At 37.1% G+C, this 18807-nt stretch overlaps 1 protein-coding gene across 7 annotated transcripts in view; it reads right to left on the bottom strand.

The window, feature by feature from the left end:
• Positions 1-8328: 8328 nt before the first annotated feature.
• Positions 8329-18807, bottom strand: part of ACBD5 (acyl-CoA binding domain containing 5) — a 34653-nt gene continuing 24174 nt past the window's right edge. For 5 of the 7 annotated variants that reach the window (XM_029238274.1, XM_029238275.1, XM_029238271.1 and 2 more), the window contains 4 exons: positions 17675-17874; positions 16290-16334; positions 15863-15972; positions 8342-10273 (listed from right to left, as the gene is read on the bottom strand). In XM_029238274.1, coding sequence (XP_029094107.1) covers positions 10261-10273; positions 15863-15972; positions 16290-16334; positions 17675-17874 — 368 coding nt within the window. In that variant the 3' untranslated portion in view covers positions 8342-10260. Of the gene's footprint in view, positions 10274-15858; positions 15973-16289; positions 16335-17674; positions 17875-18807 lie in introns of those variants that run through there. The other 2 variants (XM_029238272.1, XM_029238273.1) reach the window with 2 other exon arrangements.

The following is an 18807-nucleotide window of genomic DNA, read 5'->3' as shown; positions in this document are numbered from 1 at the left end:
ACAACTAAGGAGCTTGCCTGCTGCAACTAAGGAGCCCACGTGCTGCAAATAAGAAGCTGGTGACCTGCAACTAAGGAGCCCACCCGCCTACTGCAACAAACACCCGACGTAACCAAATAAATAAATAAATGAATTTAAAAGATTGTTTTTCAGTAGAGGGAAGTAAATAGATAATTCCCAAAACAGAAGTATCAAAAAGTAGCAGTTCAAAAAAGCAAACAAACAATGACGAACAACATAATTACTGAAATTAAAAACACTCTAGAAGGACTCAATAACAGAATAACTGAGACAGAAGAATGGATAAGTGAGCTGGAAGATAAAATGGTGGAAATAACTGCCAGGGAGCAGAATAAAGAAAAAAGAATGAAAAGAATTGAGGACAGTCTCAGAGACCTCTGGGACAACATTAAACGCACCAATATTCTAATTACAGGGGTCCCAGAAAAAGAAGAGAAAAAGAACGGGTCTGAGAAAATATTTGAAGAGATTATAGTTGAAAACTACCCTAACATGGGAAAGGAAATAGTCAATCAATCAAGTCCAAGAAGCACAGAGAGTACTATACAGGATAAACCCAAAGAGAAACATGCCGAGACACATATTAATCAAACTATCAAAAATTAAATACAAAGGAAAAATATTAAAACCAGCAAGGGAAAAGCAACAAATAACATACGAGGGAATCCCCATAAGGTTAATAGCTGATCTTTCAGCAGAAACTCTGCAAGCCAGAAGGGACTGGCAGGACATATTTAAAGTGATGAAAGGGAAAAACCTACAACCAAGATTACTCGACCCAGCAAGGATCTCATACAGATTTGATGGAGAAATTTAAACCTTTACAGATAAGTAAAAGTTAGAATTCAGCACCACCAAACCAGCTTTACAACAAATGCTAAAGGAACTTCTCTAGGCAGGAAACACAAGAGAAGGAAAAGAGCTACAAGAACAAACACAAAACAATTAAGGAAATGGTAATAGGAACATACATATCGATAATTACCTTAAATGTAAATGGATTAAATGCTCCAACCAAAAGACACAGACTGGCTGAATGGATACAAAAACAAGACCCATACATATGCTGTCTATAAGAGACCCACTTCAGACATAGGGGTGCATACACACTGAAAGTGAGGAGATGGAAAAAGGTATTCCATGCTAATGGACATCAAAAGAAAGCTGGAGTAGCAATTCTCATATCAGACAAAATAGACTTTAAAATAAAGACTATTAGAAGAGACATAGAAGGACACTACATAATGATCAAGGGATCAATCCAAGAAGAAGATTTAACAATTGTAAATATTTATGCACCCAACATAGGAGCACCTCGATACATAAGGCAAATGCTAACAGCCATAAAAGGGGAAATCGACAGTAACAAAATAGTAGTAGGGGACTTTAACACCCCATTTTCACCAATGGACACATCATCCAAAATGAAAATAACTGAGGAAACACAAGCTTTATATGACACATTAAACAAGATGGACTTAATTGATATTTATAGGACATTCCATCCAAAAACAACAGAATACGCTTTCTTCTCAAGTGCTCATGGAACATTCTACAGGATAGACCATATCTTTGGGTCACAAATCAAGCCTTGGTAAATTTAAGAAAATTAAAATCATATCAAGTATCTTTTCTGACCACAACACTATGAGACTAGATATCAATTATAGGAAAAAAAACTGTAAAAAATACAAACACATGGAGGCTAAACAATATGCTACTAAATAACCAAGACATCACTGAAGAAATCAAAGAGGAAATCAAAAAATACCTAGAAACAAATGACAATGAAAACACGATGACCCAAAACCTATGGGATGCAGCAAAAGCAGTTCTAAGAGGGAAGTTTATAGCAATACAATCCTACCTCAAGAAACAAGAAACATTTCAAATAAACAACCTAACCTTACACCTAAAGCAATTAGAGAAAGAACAAAAAAAACCCCAAAGTTAGCAGAAGGAAAGAAATCATAAAGATCAGATCAGAAATAAATGAAAAAGAAATGAAGGAGACAGTAGCAAAGATCAATAAAACTAAAAGCTGGTTCCTTGAGAAGATAAACAAAATTGATAAACCATTAGCCAGACTCATCAAGAAAAAAAGGGAGAAGACTCAAATCAATAGAATTAGAAATGAAAAAGGAGAAGTAACAACTGACTGCAGAAATACAAAGGATCATGAGAGATTACTACAAGCAACTCTATACCAATAAAATGGACAACCTGGAAAAAATGGACAAATTCTTAGAAAAGCACAACCTTCTGAGACTGAACCAGGAAGAAATAGAAAATATAAACAGACCAATCACAAGCACTGAAATTGAGACTGTGATTAAAAATCTTCCAACAGGGCTTCCCTGGTGGCGCAGTGGTTGAGAGTCCGCCTGCCGATGCAGGGGACACGGGTTCGTGCCCCGGTCTGGGAAGATCCCACATGCCATGGAGCGGCTGGGCCCGTGAGCCATGGCCGCTGAGCCTGCGTGTCCGGAGCCTGTGCTCCGCAGCAGGAGAGGCCACAACAGTGAGAGGCCCGTGTACCGCAAAAAAAAAAAAAAAAAAAAAAAAATCTTCCAACAAACAAAAGCCCAGGACCAGACGGCTTCACAGGCAAATTCTATCAAACATTTAGAGAAGAGCTAACACCTGTTCTTCTCAAACTCTTCCAAAATATAGCAGAGAGGAACACCCCCAAACTCATTCTATGAGGCCCCCAGCACCCTGATACCAAAACCAGACAAAGATGTCACAAGGAAAGAAAACTACAGGCCAATATCACTGATAAACGTAGAGGCAAAAATCCTCAACAAAATACTAGCAAACAGAATCCAACAGCACATTAAAAGGATCATACACCATGATTAAGTGGGGTTTATCCCAGGAGTGCAAGATTTCTTCAATATATGCAAATCAATCAATGTGATACACTATATTAACAAAATGAAGGAAAAAAACCATATGATCATCTCAATAGATGCAGAAAAAGCTTTTGACAGAATTTAACACCCATTAATGATAAAAACTCTACAGAAAGTAGGCATAGAGCGAACCTACCTCAACATAATAAAGGGCATATATGACAAACCCACAGACAACATCGTTCTCAATGGTGAAAAACTGAAACCATTTCCTCTAAGATCAGGAACAAGACAAGGTTGCCCACTCTCAGCACTGTTATACAACATAGTTTTGGAAGTTTTAGCCACAGCAATCAGAGAAGAAAAAGAAATAAAAGGAATCCAAATCGGAAAAGAAGAAGTAAAGCTGTCACTGTTTGCAGACAACATACTATACACAGAGAATCCTAAAGATGCTACCAGAAAACTAGAGCTAATGAATGAATTTGGTAGTAGCAGGATACAGAATGAATGCACAGAAATCTCTTGCATTCCTATACACTAATGATGAAAAATCTGAACGAGAAATGAAGGAAACACTCCCATTTACCATGGCAACAAAAAGAATAAAATACCTAGGAATAAACCTACCTAAGGAGACAAAAGACCTGTATGCAGAAAACTATAAGACACTGATGAAAGAAATTAAACATGATACAAACAGATGGAGAGATATACTATGCTCTTGGATTGGAAGAATCAACATTGTGAAAATGACTGTACTACCCAAAGCAATCTACAGATTCAATGCAATCCCTATCAAACTACCAATGACATTTTTCACAGAACTAGAACAAAAAGACTGCACAATTTGTGTGGAAACACAAAAGACCCCGAATAGCCAAAGCAATCTTGAGAAAGAAAAACAGGGCTGGAGGAATCAGGCTCCCGGACTTCAGAGTATACTACAAAGCTACAGTAATCAAGACAGTATGGTATTGGCACAAAAACAGAAATATAGATCAATGGTACAAGATAGAAAGCTCAGAGATAAACTCACACACATATGGTCACCTTATCTTTGATAAAGGAGGCAAGAACACACAATGGAGGAAAGACAGCCTCTTCAATAAGTGGTACTGGGAAAACTGGACAGCTACATGTGAAAATATGAAATTAGAACATTCCCTAACACCATACAGAAAAATAAAGTCAAAATGGATTAAAGAATTAAATGTAAGGCCAGACACTCTAAAACTCTTAGAGGAAAACATAGGCAGAACACTCTATGACATAAATCACAGCAAGATCCTTTTTGACCCACCTCCTAGAGAAATGGAAATAAAAACAAAAATAAAATAATGGGACCTAATGAAACTTAAAAGCTTTTGCACAACAAAGGAAACCATAAAAAAGACGAAAAGACAACCCTCAGAATGGGAGAAAATACTTGCAAACGAAACAACTGACAAAGGATTACTCTCCAAAATATACAAGCAGCTCATGCGCTCAATATCAAAAAAACATACAACCCAATCCAGAAATGGGCAGAAGACCTAAACAGACATTTCTCAAAAGAAGATATACAGATTGCCAACAAACACATGGAAGGATGCTCAACATCACTAATTAGAGAAATGCAAATCAAAACTACAATGAGGTATCACCTCACACCAGTCAGAATGGCCATTGTCAAAAAAATCTACAAACAATAAATGCTGGAGGGGGTGTGGAGAAAAGGGAACCCTCTTGCATTGTTGGTGGGAATGTAAATTGATACAGCCACAATGGAGAACAGTATGGAGGTTCCTTAAAAAGTAAAAATAGAACTACCATATGACCCAGCAATCCCACTACTGGGCATATACCCTGAGAAAACCATAATTCAAAAAGAGTCATGTACCAAAATGTTCATTGCAGCTCTATTTACAATAGCCAGGAGATGGAAACAACCTAAGTGTCCACCATCGGATGAATGGATAAAGAAGATGTGGCACATATATACAATGGAATATTACTGAGCCATAAAAAGAAACGAAATTGAGTTATTTTTAGTGAGGTGGATGGACCTAGAGTCTGTCATACAGAGTGAAGTAAGTCAGAAAGAGAAAAACAACTACCATATTGTAACACATATATATGGAATCTAAAAACAAAAAATGGTTCTGATGAACCTAGGGGCAGGACAGGAATAAAGATGCAGATATAGAGAATGGACTTGAGGACACAGAGAGGGGGAAGGGTAAGCTGGGACAAAGTGAGAGAGTAGCACTGACATATATATACTACCAAATGTAAAATAGCTATTGGGAAGCAGCTACATAGCACAGGCAGATCAGGTTGGTGCTCTGCAACCACCTAGAGGGTTGGGATAAGGAGGGTGGGAGGGAGATGCAAGAGGGAGGGGATGTGGGGATATACGTATACATATAGCTGATTCACTTTGTTAAACAGCAGAAACACAGCACTGTAATTTATAGTTGTAAAGCAATTATACTCCAATAAACATGTTTAAAAAAAATAAAGGAGCCGTTCAAACATATTGTTTAGAACCTTGGAGGTAAGTACAAAACAATCACCCAATGTGCTGAAAGTAGTTGCCTCTGGGGCAGAAAAAAATGACAAAGTTTTTAAGGAAAGGAATAGTATCCAGAGCATAAATGGTAGAAACTAGCTGTTGTTAAAAAAGAAAAAAAATTTTTTTTGGTACATTTGCAACAACATTTCCAGTGTCTACCTCTGCAAAAGGGATTTGGATTCTTATGTACTGATAGGGAAATAATAACCCCAGTCATTATTATTACCATCACAGTAGCTATCAGTTACAAAGTACTTACTGTATCCTGAACATTGTTCTACGTATTTTATACATATATTAACTCTATGAGGTTTTTTTTTTTTTTTTGCGGTACGCGGGCCTCTCACTGTTGTGACCTCCCCCAGGCTCCGGACACGCAGGCTCAGCGGCCATGGCTCACGGACCCAGCCGCTCCGCGGCACGTGGGATCTTCCTGGACCGGGACATGAACCTGTGTCCCCTGCATCGGCAGGCGGACTCTCAACCACTGCGCCACCAGGGAAGCTCTCTATGAGGTATTTTTATCCACATTGTATACATACGAAAACTGAAACATAAGGTAAGGGACTTCCCATGATTGCAGAGAATTTGAACCTACACAGTCTGGCTTCAGAGCCTACACTCAGTCCTGACAATCATGCATTTTCTATACTAGTCAGGACTCTGGTTCCAAGTGTCAGAAACCTACCTTAAACTGCCTTAAGTAAGAAGGCAAATTTATTAACCCATGTAAACAAACTGTATAAACATAGGGGTAGTGTTTTCAGAATTAACTGGATTAAAGGACTTGAATTCACTGTTTCTGACCCTTGTCTAAGTTCCTAGGTCTAGATGTTGGCCTTATTATCTAAGGTTCTTTCAAGTGGCAGGATATACAGCCCCAGGATCTCCCTGGTAATAACCTTACAGCCTGTAATTCAAGGAGAAAGAGAACACAACAACGAGATACCACTACACACCTATCAGAATGGCTAAAACCCAAAACACCGACAATACCAAATGCTGACAAAGATGGGGAGCAACAGGAACTCTTATTCATTACTGGTGGGAATGCAAAATGGTACAGCCACTTTGGAAGACAGTTTGGTGGTTTATTACAAAACTAAACGTAACTTTACCATGCAATCCAGCAATCAGCTCTTTAGTATTTACCCAAATGAGTTGAAAACTTACGACCACACGAAAACCTATGCACGGATGTTGATAGCAGCTTTATTCATCATTACTAAAATTTGGAAGCAACCAAGATATCCTTCAATAGGTGAATGGATAAATAAACTCTAGTACATCCAGACAATGATATATTAATCAGTGCTAAAAAGAAATGAATTACCTAAATCAGAAGTCAGCAAACTACAGCCCATGGGACAAATATGGCCCCCTACTTGTTTTGTAAATAAAACTTTATTGACACACAGCTATAAAAACATAAAAATAAATGAGCTATGAAGATATGAAATTACATGGAGGAACCATAAATGTATATTGCAAAGTGAAAGAAGCCATTCTGAAAGGGCTACATACTGTATGATCCCAACTATGTAATATTCTGTGAAAAGGCAAAATGCTCTCTCTAGTTTCCTGAAATAAATCCAGAGAATAACTCTGACTGCTTCACTGATGGTCATACACCCCTTCCTAGGACTGTCACTGTGGTCAGGAGGAGAATGAGATAGACACTGGCCAGGTCTGAGTCACATGCCCATTACTGTGGCTCAGGGGGTGGGGCAGGATTACAGTGGAGGAAGAGGAGCTCTGTGCTACGGGGAAGGGCAAGGAGAGTGATGCTGTTATCAGGAGGAGGAGGGACAGGTGCTGGGCAGAGAAAATAACAATGGCTACACCTCGCCTGTATTATGTACGTATTTAAAAGTTCTTTTAGTTGTTTCTTTTGAAAAAGGAAAAGAACACTTAACCGTTTTTCAGCTTGAAAAAGTGGTTCCACTGGGAAGGAGGATTAATGGAGAGAGAGAAGGTCAGTGGGAAAACAAGGGTTGAGAAGCAGAAAAGAAAAATAGATAAAGAAGAGAACTCAGTTAAGTGTATTAAAGGCCAAAAGACATGGCCTTTCCTGTGTATGGGCAAAATTAAATTTGTAAAATTATATCTATATAAACAATTTTATTCTTTAAATAATATTCTTTCTTATAGACAAAGATATAATTATGAGACCCAGTTCTAGCCAAGTAGATGGAGAAGGAGTATCCTGTGTGAGATTTCCAGGAAAGTTACTGTTTCCCGATCGGATAAGGATCTTTGCCTACCTGTAATGTAGACATTGGACCGAGATGTACAGCAGCCATTTAACGAACAAGACAAGGCCCACACCCTAAAGATGACAGAACAGAAAGACAGAAAGAACCTGTGTCCCTAAGGACATTGTGGAAGCACCTTACCAGCCCTGGACTTCCTACCTCTGGACTCCTTGTATATGAGGAAAAAAAACTCAAGCCACTGCAGTTAGCTTCCTATTACAGGCCCCAGAACACTGGTATCTTAATGTTACAAATAGCTAACATCACTTTTATCACTATCTGGAGAAGTTACAAGTTATACATTTGTATTAAAAACATAAAACCTTCTCACCATTTTCTACCTAAGACCAACTGTATGTATTTAACATGGCTGACTAAGGCCACACTGAGTGGCTACGGGAAGCTACCTATAAGAATTGAAACTAAGATTTTGACACGATAAGTAACATTTTCAGCCAGATGACTAAATGAATTCAACTTCAGCCTGTTTCTGATTTTTATAAAATTACATGTAATAGCATGGCTTTATTTTGAACGGGGCACAATTACTTCCTATGAACCCCTACTATTTATTCTCATTTAATCCTTATATAATCACTGCACTTCTAACAGTAACAAGGAATAAAAACCATAACATTTTTCATTAACCTTTTATTTTTAACTTAATTTTACAATAAAGAAACAGAAAAGAAGTAGATCATTAAAAAAATACCATAGCTGTCAATTTTAAATGAGGTTCTTGTTAAACAAAGCAGTAACACTACATCCTATAATTACGTCTTTACTTGTATATACAAGAACTGTGTGCAAAGTGCTTTTCAAACTATAAAATAAGACTTTGGAATAGGATACAAATGGTTATCCCTAGGAGTTAGTTACCTCCAACTGCTTGTAATGAATCACAACTGCTTACATTCTTACTTTGCATCTTATTTATTTAAATACTAGGAGAAAAGCCACCATTTTCTGATACCAGATTGATAGCTAATTTTTAAAAATAACTCCAGACCCACAGGTCTAAATTTTATTTTTACATATAATTCAGTTACTGGCTTCATTTTTTTTCCCTAAATAAATAGAGGACAGCTTTTAAAAAGCAAATATTAGTATATCTCTTTAGACAGATACATTTTAATCAAGATGGGATTAAAAAATAAAAAACATCAAGTTACATGTAAGAAAAAAAATAAGGAAAAAAAGAGTCTTCAGAAAAGCAAATTGTATTCTTATACTTTTTTCTTCAGGTAAACAAAGAACCACCCTCTAGACTAGGGATGGATTACTTTCTCTCTTATTGAGAACACTCTGAACACATGATGCTAAACCCAACATCACACATACCAAGAATTTAAAAAATTATCTGATACTAAACCTTTGTATCAGAGAAATCTTTAAAGCATAAGGTACATCTACATGAGCAGGGAGTTTTAAAAGGCATGCAGGAAGGATAATTCCAAACAAAGCCTTCAAGAATCTAAATTACAGTCTTCTTCTTAATCTAAATGTGGGAGGTGGAGGAGAGACACAAATTTACATTAGTTGGGTATGTCTTATTCAAATGGAAGCATATGGCCTGCTAGCTTGCAGATCTCTCCAATACCCCTTGTGAAATAGGTGTATCTCCAATATTATACCCCGAAGGAAAAACTGAGGCACTAAGAGGTTAAGAGTCCGGTCTGTGTGGTTTACCAGTTGCAGAAAAGTGATTTTCATATGTTTCCTCTTTGACCTTTGTAAAAACAGTATAAATAAGTTTTCATTTTATATTTCAAAGCACCCTATGAAGCAGAAACAAGATGTCCTCAGTTAAAGGAAAATTATTACAAAGGAATCCATGGATATGATTGAATACAAATCTTATTAATGATCTGCAGGTTCAGAACACGTTAAGCCCATTCTTCACCATTTCCATTAGCAGGTTATGTCTATTCTGTGAATCATTTGTAAAAACAAAGCCTAGTACATAGGGCTCTACTTTGTCATAATGATGCCTGAATACTAAAGTTAGAGATGTGCATGCCCAAGAAAGATTATGGGCAGCCCACAAAGTGGATGTGGAGAAGATTCTTCCTGTCATTTTCTACTGAATCGCATGGTGGTTCAGTGACTAAGAAAGTCGATTTCATCTCATTTGAAATTCACTCCTGGTTTGCATACTTTCTCATATTTAATTTAGAAAATTAAAAATACCCAGTTATTAATCTGTTCTTATTATCACAACTGTACCTTGGAAAAGCAGCTTATATTTCTCTATGGGAGATAATCAGGTAAACATGTTACCAAACAATAATTAATAATTTAATGTCCTTCAAGTTCAAGGGTAGGGTAAATCTAAGTCTATTACTTATAACCTAGTTGAGATTGATTATTCAAGTATCAGCAATATTAGTCCTTAAAATGTTATCATTTGTGTAGTGCAAAATATATATATGTATATATGTACACAAACCAAACTACTGGACAACAAAAAGAAATGTAATCATCACAAACTAGGAGTTTCGTGTGAGCTCCACAATCTATTTCATCCCGAGGTCATCCAGGCCCAGTAGTCTTCTTCAGGAAAATATTTTCTTCAGTTCAATTTTCTTTGAAAAGAAAGGAAAAAACAACGTCCTATGAGTATAAATACAACCTGAATATGAAACATATCGATACCAAAGAATTCGCTGATGGTAACATAATATTCAAATTCAAAATAAGACCATAAAATTACAAATGATCCTTATGAAGTTACTTCATGTCACTTAGAGCTCGATAGGAAAGATCCAACTGCAAGTGATGACATTACCAAGTAGTTTCTAACAAACGATTTAAATGCACATTCCTCTCACAGCTTCTAGATTCTCATCTTTTTCTAGTTGGCTATTCCACAGTTCAGATTTTTGCAAATTATTTCATAATTTTATCAAAATGGAAAGTTTTGAAACAAAAAACTTCATAAAACAACAGAAGGTTGACAGATACACAACCTGGACTGTTCATTTAATCAACACATATTATGTATCTGTTATTTTCCAGGCACTGTGCCAGGTACTGGAGATTCAGACATCTCTGAGGCAGGCTTTTAGCCCTCAAAAAAGCTCTCAGTTTAGGTGATAGGATGGGGATGGGAGGGACATATAAACCAGCAACTCAGATGTGTATAATCTGATGGTTTTACTGATAGCAGAGTGAGCTACCAGAGAAGAATGGGCTTGTGACCACAACAATCACATGTGATCTGAGTTCTGGGAAAGGACCCACAGCTGTAAAATCTCTATATCCTCCTCAGCATTCCAGATGCCAAAATGCCTGAAACTCTCTCATTACAAGTTTATTCCTCTCCTCTGTAGAAACGACCTTATGCAACCCCCTTGGCAGGAATGATCTTTTAAATAATCAGACCACTCCTTATCCTCTGCAGAAATCTTATGTACACCTTGGCAGGAGGGACATTTTAAATAATCAGTTGCATTTTCACAATAGGAGGAGATTACTCTGGCATGAAGAAAAACGGCCCCTGGAGGAAGAGAATCGTGGGTGGTTGTAAAGACTGCCTGAGTGAGACTTCAGCAGAAATGCTAGTTGGGAGGTGCCTGAACAGTTAGCAACACTTACTAAGAACCCACGTGATGCAGATTGCTATACAAGATTTACCAAATCTGTAGATTTACCAAAAAACACACAACTTGGTCTATGAACCCCCCAACCTTCAACTGTAATAGGGAAATAGAAGAGACATAAGTCATTATCACTATCTTTGGAATTTTGGGATGTTTTCCAGGCACTTAGTGAGCTCTTTCTCTCCTTTTATAAAAAATTAACTTGTAAAATGTAGGGTATAGTGTGATAAGAGAAGAAAAGTTACAGAAAACAACAGATAAGAAAACAGGAATAACATTTTGCCTTTCCCCAGCCCACTGAACTCTCTGCTCTGCCTGGACTGCTGAGATTCTTTCCCTGCCTCAGAAGCCTGGGCCTGAATTTTTGGTCCAGTATCACCTTCCCCAGGCTCCATCTGAAGAATGTTTCTCCTGAGACCTGTCCCACGCTATCCAGTTTTTATTAAATAAAAACTGAAAGCTCATTGTCTCTAAGGAAACCACCTACCAGCACATTTATGAACCTGGACAGACTGATAAAGGAAAGTGGTTAGAAACATCCTTTCCTTCAAATTACAGGCAGACCTTGAAGATCATGCAGGTTCGGCTCCAGACCATCGCAATAAAGCTAATATCGCAATCAAGTGAGTCACACAAATTTTCTGGTTTGCCAGTGCATATAACAGTTTACACTCTACTGTGGTCTATTAAGTGGCAATAGCATTATGTCTTAAAAAACTGTACATACCTTAATTTAAAAATGCTTTATTGGGCTTTTCTGGTAGTGCAGTGGTTAAGAATCCGCCTGCCAATGCACAGGACATGGGTTCGAGCCCTGGTCCGGGAAGATCCCACATGCCTAGGAGCAACTAAGCCTGTGTGCCACAACTATTGAGCCTGCGCTCTAGAACCCACAAGCCACAACTACTGAGCCCACGTGCCACCACTACTGAAGCCCGTGCACCTAGAGCCTGTGCTCTGCAACAAGAGAAGCCACTGCAGTGAGAAGCCCACGCACTGCAACAAAGAGTAGCCCCCCACTTGCCGCAACTAAAGAAAGCCCACGTGCAGCAACGAAGACCCAACGCAGCCAAAAAATAAATAAATAAAAATCCCTTTAAAAAATCATTAAAAAAATGTTTTATTGCTAAAAAATGCTAACCATCATCTGAGCCTTTGGCAAGTCATAGTAGCAACATCAAAGATCACTAATCACAGATCACCATAACAGATATAATAATAATGAAAAAGTCTGAGATATTTCAAGAATTACCAAAATATGACACAGAGACAGGAAGTGAGTGAATGCTGTTGGGAAAGCGGTACTGACAGCCTTGTGACAGGGTTGCCACAAACCTTCAGTTTGTAAAAAATGCAGTATCTGAGAAGTGAGGTCTTTGTGTAATAGATTAAGAATAGTCTTGTGGACTTAAAAGGTCTGCTTTCAGGGAATTCCCTGGAGGTCCAGTGGTTAGGACTCGGTGCTTTCACCACCGTAGGCCTGGGTCCGATCCCTGGTTGGGGAACTAAGATTCTGCAAGCTGCCGCCCTGCGGCCAAAAAAAAAAAAAAACTGGCCTGCTTTCAGTATTTAACTCATGGATAATTTTAATAGCAGAATGACCAGGTTAGGTAACTGCGGGGAGGTAGTACCACAGGAGGCTGTTCAGGGTCTAATTTTGAACAGGTCTGCGGATGATACTCTTCATAGCACATACAGAAAGAATGTTTTTCAGATCCCCTGCAGAGTGATATGAGATCTCTTTTACTTTTAAATTTATATTTTTCTGATGTAAGCTATTATATATAGAATGGATAAACAACAAGGTCCTACTGTATAGCACAGAGAACTATATTCAATATCCTGTGATAAACCATAATGGAAAAGAATATAAAAAAAAGAATGTATATATATATATATATGTATAACCGAATCACTCTGCTGTATAGCAGAAATGAACATTGTAAATCAACTATAAAAAAATTTATATTCTTCTATACTGGGGAAAAAAGAATCAAGCAGTGGACCTTAAGTATTACTTTTCATGTAAAAAAAAATTTTTTTTTAAAGCTTACCACAAATAGATAACCACTTATTTTGCACGTGTATAGGATTATCTCAGTGTGTGTTTGCATCCAGATGTTAAACAACATCAAAGCTTCTCCATGTCACATGGTACTTCGGCTGCCATCCTGCCAAGAGTGGGCCTTCAGCCAGGTATTCAGCACATATTTATTGAAAGCCTAATACATGCCAGACACTGTGCTAGAGGATGAGGTACAGGGTGGGCCCTGTTATAAGTAGGGCACACCCTCTCCTGGCCACACTTTTCCCATCCTAAGAGGATTTCTAAATCTTTCTCTTCATCTCTAACACAGACCTGTCTTCTCTAAACCATGCACAATGTTCTCTAGTCTTCTTTCCTATAACTGTCAGATTAAAACCTGTTAAACACTGCCAGATTAAAAGATGCCTAAATCCCCTCAAGCCAAAACTTATTTCCATCGCCAACCCCAGTTGACTCCTTACATATATAAGTAAACAATACATAAAAACACTATGTCTCATCAAAATGCAGTTGCAGAGCACTAATAATTTACAACTTTGAAGGATCAAATACCTAACATACATTGGAAAACTGGATAAAGATTCAATAATAACAAAGTAGAAAATTAGGAACAGAGAAAAGTTTCTCCATTCAGAGACATCTGTCAACAACTGAAAGGAATACTTAGGAGAAACGGCATATACTTTTACAAGTAAGGAACATTAAAAAAAAATAATAATTTTAGAAAAACTGCCATTTTCCGTGACTGCTGAAGCAAAGTACAGTTTGTTTTTTCAGTCTTTAGTAAACTGACAAGCTGCTTCAACCTTAAGCATGAAATAAATTATTAATCGAAGTAAACTTTAAGTTTTTTTGTTGTGTGTTGAATTTCTCTATTCTCCAATCCCCAACTTTCTACAAAGGAAAACATGAAAAAGAACTTTGAAATGCATTGCAAAACATGTAAACACCTCCCGTTAGCACCACTGTTGCCAGCCGCTTAAATCCAGTATAACCACATATTGAAAAAAGGTTTGGTTCTTTTTTCCTCCTATTATCACGGATATTAGGATTTAAAACACTGTATAGCACCCAACCATCACAGGAGAAACACAAAATGTGTGAAAAAAGAAAAGAAAGGATTTAAATTAAGATCTATATCTTTTTTTCCCTTTTTTGGGCCATATCATGCAGCATGCGGGATCTTAGCTCCCCAGCCAGGGATTGAACCCACACCCCCTACATTGGATGCGTGGATTCTTAACCACTGGACCATGGTCTACAGTCTATATCTATAGATATAGTCCCAAGGTCTGTATCTTAACAGCTGAAATAACACATACACAGATGGCTTAGAAAGGGGGTAAATGATACTGAGAAGGCAACTTAGGCTTCTGAAATCCCACAAAAGTTTTTTAAGTGAGCAAGAATATTCCAAGAACATTAATGTACCAGAAAACGTATTGAGTTCATTTATGAACATACATCAAACAGTCTTAACATAAGCAGAGAACAAGGAAGACTAAACCAAGTCACCTAAGGCCACATGCATTTCCTTTTCTCTACTATAAAGCATTCTCACTGGAGCACTTAGTGTGCTGCTTAGCCCTTTGACGTAGGAGAAGGGTAAATGTTTGGTTTTTGCTTTTGTTATCACGTGCAGTAATAAGAAACGTGGGTTCTTTGGTAGAGGAACAACAGACCTATAACTATTTAAACTTGTAGATTTTTTTTAAAATGTGTTTCTACTGCACATATGTAAGAGAGCACTTAAAATCTTACCACCAAATACCCTATCTCTTTTCCCCATCTGTTGTGACTTAATGGCAAATGGTGATGAAACACCAGAAACATAATCAGTGAGGCCATGAATGACAAATATTTGTCCATCTGCCCATCCAGGGAAAGTAATTCAGTTTACATAGTGTCCAAAAAAATGCTTTTAACGATTTTCTTGAACCCAAGAGTTTTGGCCTCAGGTTATTCCTCATCTAGACAATCTCAGAGCACTTGCAAGGATTCGAACCTATTATTCTCAGACTTATCTGAGTTATTTCCTGGCATCCAAACGAGTTCTGGCCCTCAAATTAGAATAAGCCCTATTTCTAGTCAACCACCAGGATGAACATTTTCTGAAATGCCAATGTCTATATTTCTAAGGTATAGAGAGCATGCAGGCATTATTAGTTTTCTTATCTGTTGTCCTTTAATATTAGCAAAGGGCCCCCCAAAAAAATCATACTTTGAGAACACTGTTTCTTCGTAAGACATAAAACTTAAGCCTGTAATCATTTTCTTGCTGTTGCATAAATCAAAGGTGTAAAAATACATCAGATGCTCTCAAGTGAAAAAATTTTAATCTAACAAGTATCTAAAAACCCACTAGATATCATTTCGAAGGTAGTTTCAGTCTCAGGATCAGTACAGAATGCTCAGTATGGCTATCTATAAAATGGACCTATCTCCCTAACTGCCGCTGAAAGCTCTGTCTGCTATAGATTCTAAGAGTTTACATACCACTTTGAATTATAAAACTATCGTATTACCTTCTCCTTCTTTGGTAATATAAATGCACTAACCACTGGGCAATAAAAGGCCATATGATAGCAAAGATTAATGCACCAGGAGACATCTCGAAGGGCCACCAAGATGGTCTCTGAGAAAATAAAATAAGCTGGTCACCAATCTATTACATATTGCACATATAAATTTAAAAAACACACCATAATTTTGAAACTATATAACTAATAATAGATCTCACTCCTGCTAAAGGGAGGGAGATAATTTTAGAGCATAATTCAGTAAGTAGACTTTCAGAAGTATTTCAGACTTAGTACAAAACAAATATATTTTAAACTTCAAAGTTCTAAAGGGTAGATTTCATTTGGAATACTTTAAGGATGTCATATAATCTAAATTTACTGTAACTTATTTGAAACCCTGGCACTTAGATTTAAGATAAGAATTTCTTACCGGCGAAGGGGGCTGATTACCGGTCTGTAATGCTGATGATTTTGCCTATCAACACAAATGAAACTGATTTAGCTTTGACAAAAAGAAAAAAAAAATACAGTAATTTTTTCTATTTCCTATCTTTTTTTTTAAAAAAAAAGGGTGAAATATTGGATTACTCTCGATTTTTCTGCTAACTATGCTTCGATTATCCTGAAACTCACAGTGACCAAATTAAAAGTCCCTAAAATTCCTAGCCAAATAATTATCTCTGACATTTTATAGTTCAAATAATATAAAGTTATCAAAATAAAACCTCAAATTAATCAGAACCATTACTTCTTTTACATTCTTATTAAATTACTTACTCAACATTTCTTATTAATTCCTTGATTTCCATATAAACTACCAACTTACAAACACATTTGAGAACTATAGCCTTGATTATTAAAACTGTAAAAGTGTAAAGATTATGTGAACAATATCCAAATATCTGTTTTGGAGATTCCTGATAAGCTATAGCAAACCATAGTGGAGGTCAAATCATAACTCTACATTTCTCTCTGGCTTGAAAGTTTTGAGCCTAAAACTAATTTACAGTAAAGAATGGGTAAGTTAGTGTATTACCTCCACAGCATTTTAAAAAGAGCTCAAGATAGAAGACAATGCTTACTACAAAAGGATGGCCCTTCAATGGTGAACCCTAGGACATTAGCTGTGGTCTCTATCAGTGCCACAAACTGCACTGTTCAACACTTATTCTTCTCGGGTTCTTCTTCCTGTCTCCAACATGGTACTGCTAATTTTATATGCTGAAAAATTCCAATTATTTTAAGTGGTATTTGGCTTTTGGGTCAGTCTTTTCTGAAATAATATTATCAAAAGTAGATCCTTTTAAAAACCGTTAAACTCCACTGATGTGTGTAAATCAGGTTTTTTTTAATCTAACAGCAGATATTTATTGTGCCCCCTCCTTGGAACAAGGCTCTGTCCTTTAGCAGCAGTAAATAAAATGGTATATATATAGTCCCTACAATCACGGTGTTTATAGTCTAGCAAGAAAGACAGATATTAAATGCACATACCAAAAAATCACACGTTTAACAAGAAAAAGCATTTTGTAAACTGTTACTGTTTAGCATTTTGTGGATCCAGAATTTGTCTCTTTCTTAGCAAAACCACTCAAATCAGTGTATTTGAATATTCTTCTCATTGGAACACACCATATACCTTGATAAAACATAATCTGAGCCTGGTTCCCTAAACATATAATCTTACTTAACTGCTAAAATAAGCTTTGGGTATCATTTGTATGGTTCATTTAAATCAGATTAACACAGATTCCAATTACACACTGTTTGATGGGATCAACGGCAGATGAAGACAAGACAAACGAGGAAGGCTACCTGCGATGCCGTCAGTGTCTCCAGTTTGTGGAGTCTCTGAAGGACGTTCTGCATATCTTCCTGCAGGCGCATGAGCACGAGAGCGATCTGCTCATTGAGGCTGCCCCTCGACCCTCTGTCTGAACCCCAGCGTTCCCCATCACCTCCACTTCCCACTTGCCGACCTTTGCTTCCTTCACTCAAATGTTGCATCCTGTGCCCTATTTTAAGAGAGCAAAATAAGTTAGTTTTAATCACTCTTAGAAAAGTAGAAATGGTGGGGTGTCTTTTGTGTTTTTTTTTCATTTTTCCTCTATTTCTTTGAGATCTAAATCTCCAAAGTAGAGTGGAAGCAATCAGGGAGTACACAAAATAAACTATTAAAATCAAAGAAGTTGACACAGGTATAAACTTCTATTTATAGTCTTAATTTTTTTTTTTGCTAAGGTTTTATAATGTACCTAATATACTAGTACATGACTCAATGTATATAATACACAAATAATATGCATATTTGGGGTACATTCTTAAAAATTCTTCACTAATACAGTAACAAGATTGAAAAAATATGAGGATGTTTCTTTGGAGTATTAAAAGCTACACTAAGTAGTCATGTTTTCCTATTTGATCGCTGTAAGCCTCCCAAAAGGTTTTTAAATGGTTTTTCTTATAAATTCCATTATACTTATATTGAAATCTCACCACTATTAACATTTTGTTGTCTATCCATACGTTCTTTTCTCTATGCGTATATTTACAGAATTGGCATTACCCCTTATATGTGATTTTGTGTCCTACTTTTAAAAACTATTATGGGGCTTCCCTGGTGGCGCAGTGGTTGAGAGTCCACCTGCCGATGCAGGGGACACGGGTTCGTGCCCCGGTCCGGGAAGATCCCACATGCCGCGGAGCGGCTGGGCCCGTAAGCCATGGCTGCTGAGCCTGTGGCGCAACGGGAGAGGCCACAGCGGTGAGAGGTCTGCATACCGCCAAAGGAAAAAAAAAAAAAATATATATATATATATATAAAATGAACATTTACGTGCATCATTAAGTTTTACTCCAATTCCAAAAACACTGAAACAGCTATATGAATTCACTAGTAAGACCATGAAATAATTTACTCAGTCATTTTGCACTTTTAGATAGTTAGG

The sequence above is a fragment of the Monodon monoceros genome, unplaced genomic scaffold (assembly GCF_005190385.1).
Source record: "Monodon monoceros isolate NGI ecotype Baffin Bay Population unplaced genomic scaffold, NGI_Narwhal_1 Super_Scaffold_21, whole genome shotgun sequence".
Classification (NCBI taxonomy): domain Eukaryota; kingdom Metazoa; phylum Chordata; class Mammalia; order Artiodactyla; family Monodontidae; genus Monodon; species Monodon monoceros.
Note: the sequence above shows the minus strand (reverse complement) of the source record. Positions and strands in the feature narration are given on the sequence as shown.